This window comes from Dermacentor andersoni, chromosome 11 (assembly GCF_023375885.2).
Source record: "Dermacentor andersoni chromosome 11, qqDerAnde1_hic_scaffold, whole genome shotgun sequence".
Taxonomy (NCBI): Eukaryota; Metazoa; Arthropoda; class Arachnida; order Ixodida; family Ixodidae; genus Dermacentor; species Dermacentor andersoni.
Window position 1 is genome coordinate 100,269,617 of NC_092824.1, and position 25,424 is coordinate 100,295,040.

The window sequence follows — 25,424 nt, forward strand, 5'->3', positions numbered from 1 at the left end:
AAACTTGTGACTTGAGAAGCTTGTTGATGTTATATAGTTGACGTAATGGCAGAGAGTGTTTACATTGGCAGTGAAGCTGGCCTCTTGGCACGACGGCAAAGCGGCAGTTCAGTTTCTCCTATACCATATAATAGTGAACAAGGTGCATAGCGAAAATTACGCGCAATTGTAACCAAAGTGACGTCTTACCGGTGACCTCAGGAGTCGCCGAAGAAAGCAGTACAGGCTGGACCTTCTGGACCATGGGCATGGTGTGGTTGGTGGCTGCATGCAGACACTGATGCGTGGATACCTTGCAGGTGTATCCTTCAGGACAGCAACTTGCGTGATCGCTGCAGCACTGTGCGTGCGCGTACGGACAGCAGCCATACTGGCCGCTTGTCAGGAGGCAGCACGTCTGGCCGTCCTTGCAGTAGTTTCCATCGGGACAACGGATGTTCTGTACGGACAATTCTGCAGAAAATGGAGAAGTGCAAGTTTGCGAGTAGTTCCAGTCTTGGCTTGAAAGGGTGTTGCTTATATCTGGGGCCATCTCTGGGACTGCGGACAATGGAAGAGACTGGGAGGGGGCGTTGCGCAAGATGATTGAAGCCAAATGAATTGGTCCCAACACGCAATCGTCATGTGAGAGCGCGCGGTCGGTTGTAGTGTTTCCGGTCCGTCCGCGCTTTGCGCACTCTGCAGGCAGAGCAGCCAAACAAGTGCCACATCAATTAAAAACTACCGGGATCCAAACTTTCCTCGGCATTGCCATGGCTAGAGTTCGATGCCTGTTAATGACCTTTATGTTTCCTTGTCCCTTATGTGAACTTCAGGAAACATAATTTGTGCTTGCTGCATCCTTACTCATCCTGTTGAACGACTCGGAGAAACAACCTGAATCTTTCTTGTAGGATGTTTTCTTTGTGTTCGCAACAGGATGTTACCTGGGTGTGCAATCTATTTTACCTGGCTGTTTACTCCCTTGAGTGCACATCCAGGTAGCATGGAGTGCACACAGTGATTATATATTAACGCATGCTGCAGATGGGTCGTCTACCTGTAAGATGTATTAAATACTGATGCATCTAGGTGGGAAAAGGGGGATGGGACGCCTGCACCCAACTCCCCCATTGTTTTAGCAGCATCTGATGCATTGATGGCCAGATGCAATCAACGCTACAGACATCAAAGCCTCACAGAGGGAATTAGCTCTAACTAACGGTAATGATCGCGCGGTAGCTGGAGATGCGGTGGCATGACGCGCAGTTGGATCCAACCGTTGCACAGCACGAGAGCAGCTTAAGTTTCAAACTAAAGACCATGCAGCCTCCTTCTCGAAAGAGCTCCACTAGTCAGACAATCAAGGGAGCATGCATTAGTGGCTCTAGCTTCATTCTGAATGATTATGGCAAGTGACTTGGAAACTTGTGACTTGAGAAGCTTGTTGATGTTATATAGTTGACGTAATGGCAGAGAGTGTTTACATTGGCAGTGAAGCTGGCCTCTTGGCACGACGGCAAAGCGGCAGTTCAGTTTCTCCTATACCATATAATAGTGAACAAGGTGCATAGCGAAAATTACGCGCAATTGTAACCAAAGTGACGTCTTACCGGTGACCTCAGGAGTCGCCGAAGAAAGCAGTACAGGCTGGACCTTCTGGACCATGGGCATGGTGTGGTTGGTGGCTGCATGCAGACACTGATGCGTGGATACCTTGCAGGTGTATCCTTCAGGACAGCAACTTGCGTGATCGCTGCAGCACTGTGCGTGCGCGTACGGACAGCAGCCATACTGGCCGCTTGTCAGGAGGCAGCACGTCTGGCCGTCCTTGCAGTAGTTTCCATCGGGACAACGGATGTTCTGTACGGACAATTCTGCAGAAAATGGAGAAGTGCAAGTTTGCGAGTAGTTCCAGTCTTGGCTTGAAAGGGTGTTGCTTATATCTGGGGCCATCTCTGGGACTGCGGACAATGGAAGAGACTGGGAGGGGGCGTTGCGCAAGATGATTGAAGCCAAATGAATTGGTCCCAACACGCAATCGTCATGTGAGAGCGCGCGGTCGGTTGTAGTGTTTCCGGTCCGTCCGCGCTTTGCGCACTCTGCAGGCAGAGCAGCCAAACAAGTGCCACATCAATTAAAAACTACCGGGATCCAAACTTTCCTCGGCATTGCCATGGCTAGAGTTCGATGCCTGTTAATGACCTTTATGTTTCCTTGTCCCTTATGTGAACTTCAGGAAACATAATTTGTGCTTGCTGCATCCTTACTCATCCTGTTGAACGACTCGGAGAAACAACCTGAATCTTTCTTGTAGGATGTTTTCTTTGTGTTCGCAACAGGATGTTACCTGGGTGTGCAATCTATTTTACCTGGCTGTTTACTCCCTTGAGTGCACATCCAGGTAGCATGGAGTGCACACAGTGATTATATATTAACGCATGCTGCAGATGGGTCGTCTACCTGTAAGATGTATTAAATACTGATGCATCTAGGTGGGAAAAGGGGGATGGGACGCCTGCACCCAACTCCCCCATTGTTTTAGCAGCATCTGATGCATTGATGGCCAGATGCAATCAACGCTACAGACATCAAAGCCTCACAGAGGGAATTAGCTCTAACTAACGGTAATGATCGCGCGGTAGCTGGAGATGCGGTGGCATGACGCGCAGTTGGATCCAACCGTTGCACAGCACGAGAGCAGCTTAAGTTTCAAACTAAAGACCATGCAGCCTCCTTCTCGAAAGAGCTCCACTAGTCAGACAATCAAGGGAGCATGCATTAGTGGCTCTAGCTTCATTCTGAATGATTATGGCAAGTGACTTGGAAACTTGTGACTTGAGAAGCTTGTTGATGTTATATAGTTGACGTAATGGCAGAGAGTGTTTACATTGGCAGTGAAGCTGGCCTCTTGGCACGACGGCAAAGCGGCAGTTCAGTTTCTCCTATACCATATAATAGTGAACAAGGTGCATAGCGAAAATTACGCGCAATTGTAACCAAAGTGACGTCTTACCGGTGACCTCAGGAGTCGCCGAAGAAAGCAGTACAGGCTGGACCTTCTGGACCATGGGCATGGTGTGGTTGGTGGCTGCATGCAGACACTGATGCGTGGATACCTTGCAGGTGTATCCTTCAGGACAGCAACTTGCGTGATCGCTGCAGCACTGTGCGTGCGCGTACGGACAGCAGCCATACTGGCCGCTTGTCAGGAGGCAGCACGTCTGGCCGTCCTTGCAGTAGTTTCCATCGGGACAACGGATGTTCTGTACGGACAATTCTGCAGAAAATGGAGAAGTGCAAGTTTGCGAGTAGTTCCAGTCTTGGCTTGAAAGGGTGTTGCTTATATCTGGGGCCATCTCTGGGACTGCGGACAATGGAAGAGACTGGGAGGGGGCGTTGAGCAAGATGATTGAAGCCAAATGAATTGGTCCCAACACGCAATCGTCATGTGAGAGCGCGCGGTCGGTTGTAGTGTTTCCGGTCCGTCCGCGCTTTGCGCACTCTGCAGGCAGAGCAGCCAAACAAGTGCCACATCAATTAAAAACTACCGGGATCCAAACTTTCCTCGGCATGACCATGGCTAGAGTTCGATGCCTGTTAATAACCTTTATGTTTCCTTGTCCCTTATGTGAACTTCAGGAAACATAATTTGTGCTTGCTGCATCCTTACTCATCCTGTTGAACGACTCGGAGAAACAACCTGAATCTTTCTTGTAGCATGTTTTCTTTGTGTTCGCAACAGGATGTTACCTGGGTGTGCAATCTATTTTACCTGGCTGTTTACTCCCTTGAGTGCACATCCAGGTAGCATGGAGTGCACACAGTGATTATATATTAACACATGCTGCAGATGGGTCGTCTACCTGTAAGATGTATTAAATACTGATGCATCTAGGTGGGAAAAGGGGGATGGGACGCCTGCACCCAACTCCCCCATTGTTTTAGCAGCATCTGATGCATTGATGGCCAGATGCAATCAACGCTACAGACATCAAAGCCTCACAGAGGGAATTAGCTCTAACTAACGGTAATGATCGTGCGGTAGCTGGAGATGCGGTGGCATGACGTGCAGTTGGATCCAACCGTTGCACAGCACGAGAGCAGCTTAAGTTTCAAAGTAAGGACCATGCAGCCTCCTTCTCGAAAGAGCTCCACTAGTCAGACAATCAAGGGAGCATGCATTAGTGGCTCTAGCTTCATTCTGAATGATTATGGCAAGTTTGAGGTTTGAGGTTTTATTGATTTCTTTCTGTACATCAACAGAAATCGAAGCAAAAGCAAAAGGCTATACAGCCTGACAGAGGCTTTTGCTCCGAGATACAGTTCAGGAAGCAGGCATAAGCAGACAAAAGATAATCATAGAACAATCCAAATTGTCTCTAGTTATAAAAAAACAAAAAAGAACATAACAGAGTAAAGAAAACAAGCAGATCGACATTCATATATTGTAACAAGCAGCAAAAAAAAAAAAGAAACAATGTGTGCTAAGAAATAAAACACAGTGTACATTGAGTAAGATAAAGAAGTCAATACACATGGAGGTTGTAATCAACACTTAAACAGTAATTAAACATATTCAATGCAATTTTCAAGAAGAATTTGTTTAAACCTATATTTGGAAATTTGTTTATTTAGGTCTAAAATGTTGCCAAGTTTATTAAGCAGACTGGGTATTTGATGCAGAATATGCTGCCGACCATAGGTAGTTCTAATTTTTGGTGTTCCTATACTTTGTGACCAGAGGCAATATTGAACACATCTAGAAGAACTGTACGAGGGGTATAGCTTATTATTTTGGATATGAAGAAAAAGCTTAAGATAATAGATTTGGTTAGCTTGCAATATGAAATGTTTAGTAAAAAGCGGACGCGTGCTGAGACCTTGCGGCTGACCATAATATCCCTCAAATATTCGTAGTACCTTTTTTTTGTAATGTGAGTAATGTGGTATAGTTCTGTGCTGTCATTGTGCCCCAAATCAACACGCAGTAACTAAGCCTGGAATAGAATAACGTATAATATAGCGCTTTCTTGAGCCAAAGTGGTAATAATCGGCTTAACCTGTACATACATCCAACACTTTTGCTTAATTCTAATGCTAATTTATTTACGTGTTCATTCCAAGACAAGTCTTCCTGGAACCATATGCCCAGAAATTTTTGAACCTTAACTTGCTGAAGCGTCTGGCCCTCAAAGTAAACATTTAAGCTTATATTCCGTGGCTTATTGATAGGTGCAAACAATATATATTTAGTTTTACTCACATTTAGTCGTAACTTCTTGATTTTAAGCCAACAAGACAGCTTACTTAGATAGGTATTTACACTTCCTTCAAGGTTAGAAATTGAAGCATCAGTAAAAAAAATATTAGTGTCATCGGCGTACATAATTATTTTAGGAGAATCCGGAATGTGACACAGGTCATTTACGTAAATTATAAATAACAGTGGACCGAGTATAGATCCTTGTGGAACACCTTTGTTGACCTTAGCATGTGAGGATGTTTCTTGATTAATAACTACATATTGGTAACGGTCTGTCAAGTAATTTTGTAGTAATCTATTGGCAATACCACGGACGCCGTAATTATTAAGTTTTTCTAGAAGAACGCTATGACACACGGTATCAAATGCTTTACGGAAATCTACAAACAGTCCCAGCGTGAAAAGCTTTGACTCGAAATTATTTAGTATTTCACTTTTAATATCGAGTAATGCAAGCTCAGTGGATTTGCCTTTTTGAAAGCCAAACTGGGCCTCACTTAGGATATTATACTTCTTAAAAAAAATTTTGTAATCTGATATTTATAGCACTTTCAAACACTTTCGACAGTACCGGAAGTACCGATATTGGCCGATAATTTGCAATTTCTTTGTCATTACCACCTTTGAAAACCGGACACACACGAGCTATTTTCAGTTGATCAGGAAAAACTCCAGTAGAGAAAGTTACGTTAATAATGTATGAGAGCGCGGGCGATATCACATCAGCAACGTATTTTATTGGCATAGGTTTGATGTCATCATGTCCTGCCGCACAGTTGTTTTTAATCTTAGTTATTAATTCTTCAGTCTCACGACATGAAACAGAATGCAAAACTATGGAGTTAGGTAAGCCACGGTCATTTATCGATAATCTTGGATCATCGTCATCACATATCTCATCGTAACCACAACTAGTAATGAAGTAATCGTTCATTTCAGTTGCAACCTCTCTGTAGCCAAGGCCGCTAGAGTTAGCTAGAATGCTAGGGACGTGGTTGTGTTTTATTCGACCGGAAAGATTCCGAACTTCGTTCCAAATTCTCCTGGGATCGTTACTTATTTTGCAAAATAAATTCTCATAATATCTGAACTTAGCACACCTTAGTTCACCATTTAGCTGGTTTCCGTACTTTTTAAACTCAATAAATAAATTTATGTCGCGTGTCTTTACAAATGCATGGTACATGCTATTCTTCCTTTTTATTTTTTTAAGTAAGATATTAGTTATCCAGACTTTTCTAATTTTCTGCCATTTTACGTACCTTACAGATACCTGGAAAGCATCATTATAACATTTTATCAGTTTAGACATGAAAACGTTGTATGCCAAGTTAGGATCCTTTTCCCGGAACACGTGACTCCACTCGGTCTGAATAACATAATGCCGGAATACTTCTAGTGTCCTAGCGTTGATCTGGCGTGACCGCAAACTTGTGACTTGTGAAGCTTGTTGATGTTATATAGTTGACGTAAAGGCAGAGATTGTTTACATTGGCAGTGAAGCTGGCCTCTTGGCACGACGGCAAAGCGGCAGTTCAGTTTCTCCTATACCATATAATAGTGAACAAAGTGCATAGCGAAAATTACGCGCAATTGTAACCAAAGTGACATCTTACCGGTAACCTCAGGAGTCGCCGAAGAAAGCAGTACAGGCTGGACCTTCTGGACCATGGGCATGGTGTGGTTGGTGGCTGCATGCAGACACTGATGCGTGGATACCTTGCAGGTGTATCCTTCAGGACAGCAACTTGCGTGATCGCTGCAGCACTGTGCGTGCGCGTACGGACAGCAGCCATACTGGCCGCTTGTCAGGAGGCAGCACGTCTGGCCGTCCTTGCAGTAGTTTCCATCGGGACAACGGATGTTCTGTACGGACAATTCTGCAGAAAATGGAGAAGTGCAAGTTTGCGAGTAGTTCCAGTCTTGGCTTGAAAGGGTGTTGCTTATATCTGGGGCCATCTCTGGGACTGCGGACAATGGAAGAGACTGGGAGGGGGCGTTGCGCAAGATGATTGAAGCCAAATGAATTGGTCCCAACACGCAATCGTCATGTGAGAGCGCGCGGTCGGTTGTAGTGTTTCCGGTCCGTCCGCGCTTTGCGCACTCTGCAGGCAGAGCAGCCAAACAAGTGCCACATCAATTAAAAACTACCGGGATCCAAACTTTCCTCGGCATGACCATGGCTAGAGTTCGATGCCTGTTCATGACCTTTATGTTTCCTTGTCCCTTATGTGAACTTCAGGAAACATAATTTGTGCTTGCTGCATCCTTACTCATCCTGTTGAACGACTCGGAGAAACAACCTGAATCTTTCCTGTAGGATGTTTTCTTTGTGTTCGCAACAGGATGTTACCTGGGTGTGCAATCTATTTTACCTGGCTGTTTACTCCCTTGAGTGCACATCCAGGTAGCATGGAGTGCACACAGTGATTATATATTAACACATGCTGCAGATGGGTCGTCTACCTGTAAGATGTATTAAATACTGATGCATCTAGGTGGGAAAAGGGGGATGGGACGCCTGCACCCAACTCCCCCATTGTTTTAGCAGCATCTGATGCATTGATGGCCAGATGCAATCAACGCTACAGACATCAAAGCCTCACAGAGGGAATTAGCTCTAACTAACGGTAATGATCGCGCGGTAGCTGGAGATGCGGTGGCATGACGTGCAGTTGGATCCAATCGTTGCACAGCACGAGAGCAGCTTAAGTTTCAAAGTAAAGACCATGCAGCCTCCTTCTCGAAAGAGCTCCACTAGTCAGACAATTAAGGGAGCATGCATTAGTGGCTCTAGCTTCATTCTGAATGATTATGGCAAGTGACTTGGAAACTTGTGACTTGTGAAGCTTGTTGATGTTATACAGTTGACGTAAAGGCAGAGAGTGTTTACATTGGCAGTGAAGCTGGCCTCTTGGCACGACGGCAAAGCGGCAGTTCAGTTTCTCCTATACCATATAATAGTGAACAAGGTGCATAGCGAAAATTACGCGCAATTGTAACCAAAGTGACGTCTTACCGGTGACCTCAGGAGTCGCCGAAGAAAGCAGTACAGGCTGGACCTTCTGGACCATGGGCATGGTGTGGTTGGTGGCTGCATGCAGACACTGATGCGTGGATACCTTGCAGATGTATCCTTCAGGACAGCAACTTGCGTGATCACTGCAGCACTGTGCGTGCGCGTACGGACAGCAGCCATACTGACCGCTTGTCAGGAGGCAGCAGGTCTGGCCATCGTTGCAGTAGTTTCCATCGGGACAACGGATGTTCTGTACGGACAATTCTGCAGAAAACGGAGAAGTGCAAGTTTGCGAGTAGTTCCAGTCTTGGCTAGTCCCTGTATCAACAGGGACCTTTTCCACTGAAGCAATGCAGTTTCTTGAAGTAACAGAAGACTTTAACCTCCAGCAGATGATAGCATGCCCCACCAGAGGCGATAACATACTCGACTTACTTCTTACAACTCACCCGGACGACATTTCCGCCATTACCGCGATACCTGGCTTCAGCGATCATTGTCTCCTGCATGTTGTTATTCGTCTTCCACTGAGTAAGAAATCATCTACCCAAAAACTAATATCTGACTACCGGAGAGGTAACTATGAGGCCATAAACAGTGGACTAGAGTCATTTCGGCAAAACTTTCAGACCACTTTTTCGTCACGCTCAGTGAACTCCAACTGGGAGCTATTTAGAAACGCAATGTTAAAGCTAAAAGATAAGTACATACCCACTATTGTCGTAAAATCAGACTATAACAACCCTTGGTTCACTAAACGTGTAAAATCTCTTCTCAAACGTAAAAAACGTCTCTACAGGAAAGCAAATCAAAGTAATAGCACTGCAGCGTGGGAAAGGTATCGCGCATGCGTAAAACTGTATATTCAGGAGGTTAGTCAAGCTAAAGATAAATTTAACAGTCACGATCTACTCTCCATTCTCCAATCAAATCCACATAAATTTTGGCGCATGCTCTCCACTAAAGACAGATCTAACACCATCGAACTCGTTGACCTCGATGGTGAACCTATCCATAATGATGAATGCGCAACCGCCCTAAATAACTACTTTTCTTCTGTATTTACTGCTCCCATTCACGTACCTGACCAGCCCACACTTACTGCTTCAGTGCAAACTATGCCAGACCTAGACATATACGCGGAGGGCATATTTAACCTAATCAATAGCCTTAAACCATCATCTTCCGCTGGCAGTGATGGTATTAGTAGTAAACTTCTGAAGAACACCTCTCATGTATCAGCATAAATACTCTGCGTACTATTCAAACAATCGCTAGAGACGGGGACCGTTCCAGGTGACTGGAAGAAAGCTAATATCTTGCCCATTTTTAAATCAGGTGACCGCTCAAACCTTACCAATTACCGCCCAATCTCCCTTACAAGCATTTCCTCAAAATTACTTGAACACATTATAGCCTCAAACCTAATGAAATTCCTTGAAAGCAAAAATTTTTTCTACCCATTTCAGCATGGTTTCCGAAAACACTTATCGTGTGATTCCCAACTCGCCGAATTCACCCACGACATTCTGCTTATCATGGACAGGAACCTCCAGATCGACGCCGTTTTCTTAGATTACTCAAAAGCTTTTGACAAGGTGCCTCACGAGCTCCTACTGCAAAAACTATCTGGACTTGGAATCTGTAATAGCTTACTGAAATGGATTGAACAATTCCTATCCGGGCGCACACAATACACTTCCACAAACAATCACCGCTCACCTCTTACCGATGTGACTTCGGGCGTCCCTCAGGGCGCCTGTCTGTCCCCTTTATTATTTCTAATCTATGTAAACGACTTGCCTACTAGCATACATTGTAAACTACGACTTTTCGCAGACGACTGCGTAGTTTACAACACTGTTAACTCCTCTGACGATGTTCTTTGCCTGCAGCGTGACCTCGATGCCATCTCGTCATGGTGCGAAAAATGGCACATGCCTCTCAACTTATCGAAATGCAAATCTATGTCTTTTACCCGAAAACGCAGTCCTTTTCAGTCCACTTATCGCATTAGCTCTGTCAACATCAGCGCCACTTCATCTTACAAGTACCTGGGTCTTATTTTGACGTCATCACTCTCTTGGATAACACATATCGAAACAATACGTCGCAAAGCTGCGCGCTCACTCGGGTATCTACAAAGAAATCTAAAGAAGGCATCCCCAGAGGTAAAGAAGTTGGCATACTTGACATTTGTCCGTCCACAACTTGAATTTGCTTCTGCTGTCTGGCACCCATCTCAAGATTACCTAGCCGCATCATTGGAATCCGTTCAAAACCGAGCCGCCCGCTTCATCACTTCACATTATTCACGGTACACTAGTGTCACTTCTTTGAAACAAACGATAGGTTTGCCAACACTGAAGTCTCGCCGCATCATATCACGTCTTTGCTTGCTGCACTCTTTTTTTTACAATCCACGCTCAAGGCACCACCTTCTTAAACCACCATTACGAACTTCCTCTCGCATAAGTCACAGCTCTGCCATAGCACGTTTACCCAGCCGCTCATCTGCCATGACCACTTCCTTCTTTCCTGATGCAATCGTTTATTGGAATGCGCTCCCTGACAACTTCGTTACCTGTACTGACCGCAAAAAATTTCGTGAATACCTAACAAATCACTTTGAATAACTTTCTGTTCCCAGTGTACATCGTTCATGAACCCATCATAAACCTATCGGAATAGTCTACCCTTGTCAACCCTTCCACCTAGTCTTTTTCTTTTGTTTCTTTTATTGCTAATGTATTGCCGTGTTACTTCTTTCAATTCGAATTTTTTCTTTGATTGTTTAAAGTCGTACAAAATCAGCGATGTGTTATTTCTCTTTTTTTTCGGTGTTTTTGCAAGAAACTACTCTTACACGTGTTTGTATTGCCCCCCCTTGTGTAATGCCTTCGGGCCTTCAAGGTGATAATAAATGAAATGAAATGAAATGAAAGGGTGTTGCTTATATCTGGGACCATCTCTGGGACTGCGGACGATGGAAGAGACTGGGAGGGGGCATTGCGCAAGATGATTGAAGCCAAATGAACTCGTCCCAACACGCAATCGTCATGTGAGAGCGCACGGTATGTTGTAGTGTTTGTGGTCCGTCCATGCTTTGCGTGCTCTGGAGGCAGAGCTGCTGAACAAGTGTCACATCAATTAAAAACTACTGCGAACCAAACTTTCCTCGCCATCAGGCATACAATTTTCGGGGTACCGGGACACGCTGGAATAGAAGGGAACCTAAGGGTGGACAAGGCAGCTCGAGAGCACATAAACCGAGCAGCCACGAGCATCGACCCTGAGGAACCCATACCAGTCAACCCAAGCTACTCAGACATTCTGAATTACTATAAGGTTGTCCGAATCAAATACCCTCCACCCCACAACAGCCTAAATTAGCATGAAGCAACCTCTTGGAGGAGGCTGCAAACAGGAACATACCCAAATCTAAACACACTAAGCAAGATCTTTCCCACCCAGTATAGAGACATTTGCCCCTGGTGCGGTGCCAAGCCCACCTTATATCACATTACATGGAGATGCATTCACAATGAATAATTCCTTCAAATAAAAGACCCGAGTGCGGAGCAGTAGGAGAGGGTGCTCTCCAGCAACGACCCCGAAGTCCAGCATAGACTAGTAAGGCACACTCACCGAGTAGCCACCCTCAGTGGTGCCCTGGAATAGGAGCGTCGACCCTGCGCAGATGGGGAAGAAGACCGCGAAGATGGCCGACCACATCTGCCACCGCTAATTTCTAACCAATTAGAGCAAATAAAGTTTTTCCTTCTTCTCCTACACATTCAGAGGTAACATGTTGGGCCGATTTTTCGATGGAATAAGTAAAGGAATTTGCTTCATGGAAAATTGGCTTGCAAAAGCTGTGTGCATTGAGGTAATGCTCCCTCCTAATTTATTTCCTCAAATATAATCACTATGTTGAACGGATGCGGACGGTTTCATGTGCTCACGAAGGTTTCAATGGGACGTTTAGGGTGAAGGCTCTTTTCCCAAGCATATCACTCCTGATGAAAGCCAAGTGTCTGAGAAAGCGTGCCCATTTTGAGCGCAGCGGGTGCCCAGCAGCGGTGGGGATCGAATCCACCACTTCCTGTAGATGAGGCGGGTGCTCCACCACAACGCCACGGCTGAGAGGAAGCTTTAGGTTGCAACGAACCGCAATTTTTCAGTTTTAATACTTGTGAAATGTAGAAATGATCTCATTAAGCGACCGCTGAGCGTATTTGAATGAACTTTCTTGCATTGTTGAAAGCAAGCTAAATTATAACGTCTTTCTGATGCATGATCGTGCTTTAGCGCTTCAAAATTTAAACAAAGCTAGCTGAATGTAGTACACCGAGAAACCTGAAATGTGAAAGTTGCTACATAAATACGTACCTTCACACCAGAAAATAGACATCTCAGTTCTGTAATCTACTAATATCCTTGTGTCTAAAGCATGTAAATGTGCCTTGTCAGTTCGCCAAAATAACTTCTATGCTATTCCAACAAAGCCTAGAGCTTTCCTCGTTCGGAGCGTGTGATTCTGTATCCTCATGTGCCCTGGGCATGCGCACACACTGTGCATTCATTGATTGCGAGCTGCCACGTTTGAGTATATATCGCACCGACTTGAGTGGCTCGCTCACCGGAAACGTCAACTTCAATTTGTTTTGGAGCGCCCATAACAACGCCAACCTTCGCAACCATGGCTACGGTGTGGTTTCTTTTCGCGTGAATACACCGATGCGTTGATACCCGACAGCGGTATCCCTCAGGACAGCAGCTGCCGTAGTCGCTGCAGCACACAGCATTCTGATGAGGGCAGCAGCTGTAATGGCCGGATGTGAGGAGGCAGCAGGTCTGGCTATATTGGTTGTAGTTTCCATCAGGGCAGCAGATGCTGTTCACTAGAAGATCTATTCGAAGTACAAACAGCTTGTTTATTCCAATGTATGTGTGTGTATCTATGCATATACGGGGTGTTTGCCTTAATCAAATGAGCATTCTTAAGGTACTTCATGCACTTTCCGGGGACAGACTTCCTCTCTCTCTTTCTTTCTTTAACAGTTTTTCCGCTAGCTTGGGTCACTGTGAGTGGGTAGTCAATAGTCTAATACGCATACTACCTGCAACTGCCGATATTAAAAAAAATGCTGCATGGTCTTTAAGAAAAACACCTGGTATGTATAGTGCGTATGTGTGTATAGATGTATTATGTGTGTGTGTGTATTGTAAGACAGAGGCCAAACCAGCATTTTAGTTCGGCAGCTCCTAGGCTCAGCTTGCGTAAGACGATTAGTATATGGTAACAATGATTGTATACAATTAAAAGAATGAAGAACTTAACAGACACTAAAACAAAACACCAACTAAATCAGGTTAAATGGATAACACGTTAATTTAGAACACTGTTGTCATTCATTTCAATATAAAGGCTTTATTATTAGTAGAGAAAATGTGGATCAAAATTTCAGTTTTCGAATTTTTCGCTGAATCCTGAATGCCAAGACGCCGCTATGACGTCACAGATTTCAAAGTAATCTTTCTTTGTTGTTGTTTTTGGGTAACATTGGCTCAGCAAAGGTTCCCGAAACTTGCCATGTTCAATCTTTGGCTCCTTTAGAACACAATGTGGTAGTCTACCTTTACTGCTATAGAACCAACTGGGCCCTAGGAGATGCTGTCAAAATCCATGATGTCATGGCAGGCTGGTACGGAAACTTCACTGCGTTTTGCCACGCGTCTTTTTGCCATTGCACTTCTTTCTGGCTTACCAAGCGTCTAATCATGGTAAGAATGGTGTTTTCGATATTGTATAAGCGTAATTTATTGATACAGGAGAAATCCTTTTTCCCTTTAGTGTCAATTTAAGTAGCGCTTCTGCATGATACCTCTCGGAGGTAGCTCAAACAGTGGTCGATTATCACACACAGTGGTTAATTCACTCTGTCTAATAACAGAGGCTCTGCAATAAGCCGGCTTTAATCGACCACATTTTATATGTTGTATAGGTATATAAGGCAGTTTTCAATTTAACGAAAACAATGTTTGGAAATTGAAGGTGATGTCCTGCCAAGTAGCTCTCTCTCTCTCTCTCTCTCTCACACACACACACACACACACACACACACACACACACACACACACACACACACACACACACACACACACACACACACACATGGATTACATGCCCAAGGTGCGATCGAATCTCAGTCACCCAGTGCAGCAGCCCAAAGCTCTAATGATCAGGCCATATTTCTTTTCTTTCTTCTTTAACAAAATTTTCGTTACGGAAACTCACTCCGGTACATACGTCTGCAGCTGCTGCATTTCGGCAAAATGGGGCACAAACTCGCAAAAATATTCTCGATTAGGTCGAACATCCATATCTGCATTCTACACAGCGGTCCAAATTTGTCATATGCAGTAACCAGGAGCCAGGCGCGTAACAAGATCGAGATGCATGCCTTACTCGTCGTCAACTGAGAGATAACGAATTTCGTGAGAACTTCATGATAACTTTTTTCTTTTTTTCGTACTTCACGTATATTTCTATCGTGCCAACACCGACTAGCTCCGAGATTATCGCCGTTTGTGTCACACTGCATAGCACAGTTTAGCGATAGCATATGCACACATGCTACTTTACTTTTACGTGAATGACGCAGTGAAGAAATGGGCAAATTTGGAGCATTTGATTAACCACTTCACAAAAGCTTCGTTTCATGAAGATTCCAAAAAAATGTGTGCTGGATTTACATATTCTGTTTTTCTTTTAAGTATTAATTTGTGCTCCGTGTTTTGTGTTCCGACTCAGGTACATTCTTCTTGCTCACGTAGCTTGCGTTCGTATCTATGTGTGAGGGTTTTTCTTTCTTTTATATTTTCTCACCTCGTTTAGCTTAATATTGGTATCCCTGCCCTCGGTGTTGCTTATACGACTCAATATTGAATGTACAAGATATAGAAACTTTACCATGCGTGACCCACCGCGGTAGACCTGTGGTTACAGCGTTGTGCTGCTGAACTCGAGGTCGCTGGTACGATCCTGGCTGGGTAGAATCCTTGGTAGGATCCTAGATTTTGATTGGGTTGGATTGCAGAAAGTGCTCGTGTACGTAGATTTAGGCGCACACAGTAAGAGGTGCCCAATATTTGATCAGCTGTGAAATAAGAATGTTGTGCACTGTTTAAGCGAAAAATTTAAAATACTGCTCAACGAACTAGGAGTATTTTTTCATAAGGCACTTAAAGTTAATCCGGAGGTCCCCACTGCGACATGCCTCATGGTTTCTGGCACCCACAATAATTTTTTGTTTTGTTTTCTTTTGTTTTGCTTGCCTTGTAAAAAAGAGCCCAGGTGCATGTCTCAATTGAACTATAGCCTTCATTCATAATGGAAACAGTGCGAACAAGACGACGAAGTGAAATGGCACAGGACAAGCGCTGACTCACAACTATGTTTACTGAAACACACATCAGGTATATGAGTGACACAAGCGATTACATGGTGAATCGAAGAACACACAACCGGGCCACGTGTATACAGGGCATTTATTACCGCATCGAGCTATCTAGGTACGTTAATTCTTGCTGAGAAAGCGCTATCGAAGGCTGGCTAATGCACCACGTGCCCTTTCATTGAATGTGGGCTGCTTCCACAACTAATCTGGTGGATGCATCAGTATGCTTAAACAAAATTGTTGTCTCTTTGAGCAGAGGCTTACACTTACATTGCCGGCAATGGGCGGAGACATGCGCATAATCATTCTTGTCCAGGGACAATTCGTGTTTCCTAAGTCTTACATTTATGCACCGGCCGGTTTATCTTTTTCCGGTGACTGTGCTTTCGCCGTCTAACTATTGTCTCAAAGTTATCAGTTTTCACTGCGCAATATTCACCTACATGCTTCCGAAATTTCCAGATTTCTGTCATTGATTGTACCGCAAAACAGACCTACTTGCGTATAAGCGCGAATGACACAAGCAGCACTGACAAGAAAAACCACGAAACACGGTGCTGAAGGATTGTGTGGCCTTTCGTTTCTTTGTGGTGTGTGTGGTTGGCAGTGCCATTCCAATATGCATGCATTTGAACCAACTAGTCCGAGGATCGGTCTTCTCAGAGACGTATTCAATCAGATTGCGTGCGCGGTGCGAATGCAGGTGTACATCCTAGAATTTACTCCAGCGCCTGCGAATGCGCTGGAATGTACGGCTGCCAGGAAGTTTTTGCTGATGCCACTCAATGTAATAATTAATTGCAATTAGCTATTTTTTGTTTATTACTGCTCTGAATGCTGAGCTGTCAATGAAAAATTTAAATGAAATACAAGGAAACGTAAAGCCAGTATGTTTTCAGCGAAGTACTTTTTGGCCGTTTAATTTTTCTGGCTGATGAAGACAGCCCGCAAAAAATTAAAAGCTGCTTTTTGATGCCGGCGGACAGTTAGTCACCGCATGTCTTTCATTTCTCGCAGGCTTTCTTTATCAGCCACAAAAACTGAATAGGCAGAAACTACCTGGCTGAAAACATGCCAGCTTTAAGTTTCTTTCAATTTCCCATGAACTCATCATGATATCATGCCATTTAAAGCAGAAGTAAAAGAAATAGCTAATTGCAATTAATCAATAAGTTTAACGGCATCAACAAAAAATTATTGGCGGCTGCTCCGCTTGACTGTGAACAATATCCACTTGGTTATCTTCGCGTCAAATGCGCTGTCCCAAAAAAAACAACAAAAAAACGGATGCACGATAGCTGGTGCACCCTGTATACTGTGAGACATATATAAATAACCGAACCACTTGACTCGTAGATCAGATTTTTGACGACCGACCACTGTGCTCGCCTTATCATTGAGCTTCGAGTGTCACTTATTTTCCGAGACACAAGCTCGGCCATTGAAGAGTTAGGTTGGTGACTCACAGTTACTACCTTGCCCATTACCGCAACCACAATGTTACAATATCACCCTAAAATTATAAGTGCAATTCATATGTTCTGCTTGCTACAAAAAGAATCGGGCTATGAGAGGTTAAGTTTTGCGCTAACAATTAATGAAGCATAGACAATCATTTACCATTACGGAGGCTGGCCACGCTCGTGAGTGCAGGAACGATCGGGTCCACCTTCTTGACCATAGCCACGGTGTGGTTGGTGGTCGCATGAACGCACTGGTGTGTAGACACCCTGCACTGGTATCCCTCGGGACAGCAACTACTGTGATCGCTGCAGCACTCGGCGTGCTGATAAGGACAGCAGCCGTAATGGCCGGATGCGAGGAGGCAACAGGTCTGGCCGTCGAGGCAGTAGTTTCCGTCAGGGCAGCGGACATTTCCTACCGATGATTCTGAACAAAGCGTGTCAATGGAAACAGACAGCGGCATAAGTATGTGCATTATGAAGTCAATCAAGTTGCCAGCTTCTGTATTGCAGTGGGCATTATGCAAGAGCACTATGTTGATATCTATCGATAGATTGCACTTATGCAACAAAGAATGTCAGTCTTAGTTGGAAAACAAGCTCGGTGAGTGAAAATAACATCAAAAGAAGGCTGACGGGCGGCCAGCCGTGTTAAACAGAGTGACAGTAGATTTCTTGAGACCAGTGAAGGGGGCAGTTTTTCAAGACTATGTCAGGACTGCACAACATACCACCCACGATGGCCACACGCTGCCTGAAGGCCGGATTGTGAGAGTCCTGTGGGCAAATTCAGGCATCTGTGGGAAGTGGTGCGGCACTTAGCCCCCAGTATGAGCAAGAAACGACAATTTTGTTGCCAAACAGCCCGTACACGCTATGAACCGCTGGTCTTATGTGCATTGAAAGAAAAGAGTTGTGAGCATGCATGATCATTCTTTGGAAACCCAACACCAGCGCCAAGATCGCATTATTGGCCTAGCGTCCATATAACGGAATCGAACTTGCATTCCTCTACTGTGTGTTTCGATGGAATGTCAACCGTACGTTGTAGTGCCTGCAAACCGGTGTTTTCGCTTAAGGTGTTCACCATTTTTCACCCCATTCACATATATTTGAACACACAGCAGCGCGTCGGCAGTGGATCTAGTAACGTTTGAGACTCAGTGCTAGGCTTATATATGTAGCAAGCCGTTCCCCATTGACATATTTTAAGGAGCTCATAATGAACTTACCAATGATTAACTGACAATGGATTATCATTTGAACACGTCAATTACCACTAGGGTCTCGACTCCGCCAGGTTTGATGTCTTAAATATCATAGCATAAGAGAGTTTATTGATTGGTCAGCTTCCTGCTCATAAGATGTTCACATGCTATGTGATGCCATCAGTCAAGAGGATGTTCCACATCCACCCCTATGGCTACGAGTGACACTGGAAAACGCTCCCAGGGTTAGATGTGGCACGCATACATGATGCCCCACAATGTGGACGTGGAGGTAGCCGCCACTGTAGCACAGTTGGTAGTGCAACGCACATGTGTGCTAACCTTGTGGGTTTGAATTCCACGGATGGCAAGTTGCGTTTTCGCACGCCTTCATTTTCCTTTATCTTATCGTTTCTACATTTCAATTATACTACAAATTATTTCTCCTGTTTCCCTGGCTTCATTTTTTGTTAGCTTCATATGTTAGGTAAAAAAAAACACCATCTGCAGTTGGAATACAGTAGGCCCACTGGTACGAACCTGGTAAAGCCGTCAAACCTCTGAGGTTTAACAGCTGGGCTGACATTAGCTGGGCCAGACGGTATAGCTGCACCAGCATCGGTGTTTAAATAAAATCTGCAAGGTTGTCGCTACAAAACAATAATTGAGCAGGTTCTTGATGTGTATCTGCATGCTAATAATTATGTGAGGTCAGGAGTTATGAGATCCAGCTTCACAAATAACGAAGCTGGTAATTCATTGAATGCTTTGGAGCGTTTTCCTAATTTCCTAATATAACAAGCTAGGGCAAATGTTGAATTTCTTTACTGCATATAAGTTGGACTAGCGTGGCAAGAAATAGTCACTAAATAGCTGAACCCTTTCAGTGCCACTGATGTACCGCTACGTTTCCGTGTCTCATTCCTGCCATGTCTCTGACGTACCCGTACGTTTTCTACATTCTCCTCTCGGATGTGTGCAGCAATGGGAAACTGGTGAGTTCCAAGGTGGTTCCGGCATGTGTTGTATACTTCTAGAGGCATGTTTTTTCCTCTCTCTGGGGTTTACTCAGTCTGCGTTCTTTTGTTGTTGTTGTTGTTGTTGTTGTTAGTGGCTGTGGAACGCACCCCTGCGTGGGCGTGGTTGCGCCGCGCAGAGTGAGCGCCTCCGCAGAGGAGATATACGTGGCTTGCGGCCGCCATTCCGTCTCCTAAAAAAAACCCAATGGTGGAAGTTCCAGTTCAATAAAACAGAACTGCTAAAGCTGCTTGCAAAAAGAAAAGTATTGTTTGTTATAATTCAGGATACAAAAAAAAAAGAAAAATGCACCGACGATCACGATACTCCCTAATGGAAAATTCGAGAACAGCTCTATACGTGTTTTCGTTTCGCGATTTATTGGCCGGCGCGGAGAATATTTCTCGTGCGGCGCGTTGCAAACGGAGCGAAGCGCGGCGCGACTGCCTCGCTAATCTGGAGAGCCAGCGCCTGGGTGACGCGTAGGCGCGGTTCACAGCAGCAGCCGCCGCCGTCAGATCTCCCAGACAACGCGCGCTCCTCTGGCGCCCTCTCGTAGCGATCGTTGCCACACTACGCTTATCTTCTCGCGCTTTCGCCATACCCTCCACCGCTTTCCACCTCGCATTGGTTCCGCTGCACCCTCCTCTCCGCTTTCCTCCTCGCGTCTTTCGTCCCCCGCTTCCCTGCGCGTTCGCTTTCATCTCTCGCTGTGCTGGTTCGCTCGGTCATGCAGCCGAAGCTCGCCGCAGGACATAAAAATGTTACAGCGCAATCACATGCAACCACAAGTAAGAAGGATGGGACACAAGCGCTGACTGTCAACTAAATTTTATTGATGGATTGCATGTGGTGGTGGTTGCATGTGATTGCGCTGTAACAATTTTTATGTCAAGTATGCACCAACTCGCCCAGAAAGAAGTTTTAATGAACTCGCCGCAGGAACTGGCGCCTGCTCTAAAAAAAGAGGCCTACGCTACGCCCTGTTTATCGAGGTTTTTGGCGGTATCCAAAAGCATGCTAACCAACATGCTAACCAACAACCAAACGTTGGTTAGCATGCTACCTAACGGCATGCGCACGCAGATGGCGTCTTCCTTTTCTGTGCTTTTCTTAATAAACTTCAGTTGTTATACAGCGTTCGTCTTGTGTCCTTCCGTTTTGTGTGGCCTTCGTTTTGCGCGCTGATTCAAAGAACGCTCCTCTTTTACCGTGGCCGCGTGATCGCTTTGAAATGGCTGCTCCTGCGGCACTTTCAACTGTTGATTAGAGCGGAGGCACTACTGACTGCAAACGTACGAGCCAAGCTCGGACTCGGGGCGTGACAGCTGTTCTTGAGATAAGGAGGCAACTTGAGCCGCGTGGGATTCTCAACCTGACACCCTGAAAAAGTGTTGAGAACGACGGTGTTTGTGGGTCTGCTGCTGCTTTTTAAGGCGAATGCCTTAAATCTCTATGTTTCAAGGTCGCGTGGTTAGCTACAGAAAATCGGAGCGCTCGTGCCACTGCTCGCGCGTTCGCGTCGTCGTGCTCTTCCACATCGCTGCCACATCGATGCCGCTAATCATGCCCCCAAAAAAAGCACAGTTAATTTACAGCTAATGCACTCCAACCCACGACCTTTCGTATTAATGAAGGCTAAGTTAGTTAAAGCACAGTTAATTAAGGTAGCTTTACTTAACCCTTTGAGGGTCGAATTGTTTTGAAAAAAACTTTCCCAGGTGGTCAAATTACTTTATTGCGGATCTTGAATCTACAAAATGTATTAAGTCGGGAATAAATAGTAAAAAATAATTAGGAACAGTATTTTGGTGTCGGCATCACTCAGAACTGCAAAATGTTCAATAGTATTTCCGAGCGTGGTACTCCTTGAAACACGGGTCTACGCACAGCGCCTTATCGCAGTCTGCACACCTAAAATGCGTGTCTGTTCTCTTGAAGCGAGGAGTTGTGTTGGCGCACACATGACATCTCTGCGTGCGGCTGCCTTGGGCAGAGGTCTGAGGCACCCTCTCACGTAAGCGCGTTGCCGCGGAGAGCGAGACCTCGCGAACGGCGCTGATAAGCAAGTGGTGATAAACAAGCTAAGAGCAGTGCCAATCAAGATAGAAATCAACTTCCGCCGCCCGTGCGAGAGCGTGCCGACAAAAAGAAAAATCACGTTTCGCGCGCCTCCGTTGCGATCACGCGGCGGAACCGAAACCGCCAAAGGGGCGTTGCCACCGAGAGTGCGAGTACCTCGCGAACGGCGCTGATAAGCAAGCTAAGAGCAGCGCCAATCAAGATAGAAATCAACTTCCACCGCCCTGCAAGAGTGTGCCGACAAAGAAAAAAATGACGTTTCACGCGCCTCCGTTGCGATCAGCGGCGAAACCGAAACCGCCAAAGGGGCGTTGCCGCAGTCTGAGCGACGCGCTGAAGCTAGCAATCAGCTCTGTTTATCTCACCGAGAAGGTAGCACCAATTTCAAACGCATCTTGTAAGTGCTAAGAGGTGGCAGCACCTCCCGATGAGCGCTCATCGTCATTATGGCGGGAAATTTCAAACGGAGGGTCGGAACCGTACCCGTACGGCAAAGACCTTGCGGGACAGAAAATCGCTGCCGTACATGTACGGCGAAACCTTCAACGGGTTAAGGCGCTCATACCCACGTCCTTTGATGGGAGAAAGCATATAATAAGAAGTAATGCATTCGAATGAGAATGTCAATTAATTTAATGAGTGTCTCTTGAGCACGCAGGCTTTCGCCTTCACCCTCCTTAGCATATACTAAAGTGACTGTCAGTTCTTTTTTCTGTTCTTTCTTATGCTGTGGCTTCTTATTCTTTCTGTCAGAGAGGAATGTGAGGGCCACACCGGGAGAGCATCTTCCATTATCCGTGACAGTTTTTTTCCCTTCTGCATAATAAAAAAGAAACCGTTGTTTGCGTTTGAGAATATCCGAAAAAAAAAGGAATGCTGGGGAGTGCGTCACCTCCGAAAAAAAAATGACACTGAAATGCCTAATGGTGCATAAAACCTTGCGCTGTGTGAGAAAAGTCTATTAAATGTAGTTGTTTACGTATGTCTTTTGTTTTTAAAGCTGTTTCATTTATTATATTGTGCCGAGGACATTTGGACGCCGAAGGAACAGCAAATTTTGAGTCCTGTGGATTGTTTCTGTCAAGACCAACTTTCTGATAAGACGAACAAGCTTTTTCCGTCTTTTCCAGCTCGTCTTTATGTGAGTCTGCTCAACTTGTACGCAACGTGTGCTACCCTGGGTGAAATTTGTGGACTCGCGTTAAAGTGGTACTGACACGATATTTTTGAGTCTTCCTTCTTTCTTGCTCTAAGTTAAGATCCGGTACCTCTAAACGCCAGAGAAGATACTGTGAAGCCTTACAGCGCCCTCGATAATTTCATATAATAGCTTTTCCGCAGCTGGTTCCGGTTTCCTTTCTGCTCTACGTGCCGTGAATTCAGGAGGCAGTATAAATGTGGTCACGTGGGAGCAGGACATTGCGACGTTTTGACACTTGCTCCGACTCGCTTCGTCTTGCTTCATTCTGCTACATCGGCCTTCACAACGAGTAGCAGCATATGAGGCGACCGAAGGAGTCGGAGAGAGTGTCGAAACGTCGCAATGTTCTGCTCCCACGGGACCAGACACATACTGCCTCCTGACGTCGCGACACATGCAATAGCCTCATGGGAAACGAAACAAAAACTGGCTGTAGGAAAGCTGTTATATTACATTATTTACGGCATTCTGAGGATTCTCACTATTTCGCTTAGGGTGCAGAGGTCTAAGACCGGCATACAACGAAAAAAGAAGAAATGGCTATTCGAAATTATCGTGTCACATAAATGTTTACATTTATTTCTTGCCATGATGAGTATATGTTTGTACGAGAGAAACGGTTAAATTATAATAGAGTAAAATAATTTCTGCGGTAGTTAATCAATTAGTAATTGATATGCTGAACTATTCGCATCTGAGAACTTGCTCCAGCATACGAAAAACGCTAGTATGTACTCTACGTTAGGATTCCAGCACTGCAATCGGAGATCTTAAGCATCAAATTGATCGTACCAAAAATTATACGTCGGGCTTTGCGAGGTTAAGAAGACCTCATACGGGTGTCTAGCACAAAGACATGCCTTAATTTACAGCCGCACGTTTTCTCTCTATGCAAACTCTGAATAGCTAATTGAATCATCTCGCATCTTGGGACAGTCTTTAAAACTGCTTGTGCGCCTGAATGAACGCAGCCGTAAGTTTCATGAGTGTCTTCGCACTCACTAGGAACTCTCCGTGCAGAGCATTGTTTTCCGAGTCAAAGAGGGTGACACGCCGAGATGCTTTTGTTGGATGACCACGTGGGACATGAAAATCTGGATTTCTCCCGCTTATCGGCGTCCTGTCCGAATTTAGGATATCAGATTCGGTACATACGCCACGTAATCTTGACTACAGTCCATAGATATAGGTTAGTTTCTCCATAGATATAGGTTAGTGTCTCTCCGAACCACTGCACACTTCCTACGGTAGAGACAGAGAATAAACCTTATTGTACGAAGGAACTCCGTGGTAGCGTGAGAACGAGTGAGTTCGCTCGCACATTGAACGACCTGCGCTCACGTGACCGAGCCACCTGCAGCACATCGCCGACGCATAAGCCGCGGTGTCGGGATGCATTGATGGCGCCTCGCCCGCGGAGACGCGTCGAACGCGGCCCCTGCTCGCGATGCGGTGAGACTCGAAGCTCTCGGGTTTCGCGACGCCGACGGCGGCTCGGCTACGCACGCGAAGGTCGATCCGGTGGCGAAGCCGCCGCGAGACGGGCCATTGTTCTTTTCCCTGTGGGGAGCCCCGTTGGCGGGTATAACGATAGCGCGAAAACGTGATTCAGCGCGATACTGTGCTCCGATCTAAAGCCCTCCTCCTCCTCCTCCAAACTATGCCCGCACAACAGGGCAATCGCTGCCGTCGTTCTAACATTTATTTGATTTAAGAACGCGTTCATTCCAAAAAATATTTCCCGCTCTTGCGCAGTGGCATTAGTGGCAGGGTTCGTACACCTCCTTGAAATCTTTGAAAACCCTTACTCCTGGAAAAAAACAGATTCCAGGGCCCTTAGAAACGGCCCGAAGATAAATGTGCTCCTTGAAAACTGGGGTTGGAGACGACTTTTGAACATTCGAAGTAGCAAACTCCGCATAGAGGCCATGACGCGTGGGCACTGTCTATCGCGAAACAGTCCTATTGTTGTGCTAGAGCTCCCAACAAAGGTTCGCTTTGCCGGCATGCGGCTGAAGCCGGGCGCCGAACGAATTCGCCCGGCCCGACGGCGGGTCGTGTTCGGTTTACATCCGGTGGCGCCGCCGGAGCGGCGCCGTTGAACCACTTCACCGGGATCGCCTGATGCAGGTGCCTCTCGTCCATTCGTCGAAATTCGCACAGCAACCCGTGGTGGGTCCTGATTGGAGGTTCGAGCCGATGGCAACTGCATCGACTCCTGTGGTTATAAAAGCCCGAACCACGGCACGACGACGACGACAGCAAGCAGAGGCGTGCTCCAGTTTCTCACCGCACGCTTTAGTGCGAGTCCATTATGCCCCGGCCTCTGGGCCGTTCATGTAACGCCCTTGTACATACTGCATATAAATGTTTCGTTTAATCACCGTCGCCTTGGATCCTCCTTCGCAACAGTGGCGGCAGCGTTGAGACGTCTCCGTCACAACACTATAGACATTCTCATTTGGGAGTGTTGCTCAACGCTTGCAATGTGGCCTATCCACAGCCACCAACTACCACCAAGGACAGGCATGTTCATGTCACCGTTGACATCGTGAAGCTGGACAAAGCCAGATTAAGCGATCACGCCGTGCCACCATTTCGTTTTAATATTTGTTTGAATTGCCTTATGTTTCGAGCCCTATATACGCTTCAGAAATGGCGGAAAGTGTTTCAGGCATTTGGCTTTACTGCGATGAGCATCTTAATTGGGTTGAAGTGGGGACTCT

General features: G+C 45.6%; 2 protein-coding genes across 12 annotated transcripts in view; one reads left to right on the top strand and one right to left on the bottom strand.

Moving 5' to 3' along the window:
* FipoQ (F-box/LRR-repeat protein FipoQ) overlaps positions 1-25,424 on the top strand; it is a 695,691-nt gene that overhangs the window by 637,425 nt on the left and 32,842 nt on the right. For all 3 annotated transcript variants that reach the window (XM_055075220.2, XM_055075221.2, XM_072285447.1), the window contains one exon: positions 19,286-19,393. In XM_055075220.2, the coding sequence (XP_054931195.1) occupies positions 19,328-19,393 (66 nt within the window). In that variant the 5' untranslated portion in view covers positions 19,286-19,327. The remainder of the gene's footprint in view (positions 1-19,285; positions 19,394-25,424) is intronic.
* Positions 1-25,424, bottom strand: part of LOC126539144 (uncharacterized) — a 62,469-nt gene that overhangs the window by 26,805 nt on the left and 10,240 nt on the right. For 8 of the 9 annotated variants that reach the window (XM_055075212.2, XM_055075214.2, XM_055075215.2 and 5 more), the window contains 6 exons: positions 17,348-17,617; positions 8,265-8,528; positions 6,862-7,125; positions 2,996-3,259; positions 1,593-1,856; positions 190-453 (listed from right to left, as the gene is read on the bottom strand). In XM_055075212.2, the coding sequence (XP_054931187.1) occupies positions 190-453; positions 1,593-1,856; positions 2,996-3,259; positions 6,862-7,125; positions 8,265-8,528; positions 17,348-17,617 (1,590 nt within the window). The remainder of the gene's footprint in view (positions 1-189; positions 454-1,592; positions 1,857-2,995; positions 3,260-6,861; positions 7,126-8,264; positions 8,529-17,347; positions 17,618-25,424) is intronic. The other variant, XM_055075213.2, reaches the window with a different exon arrangement.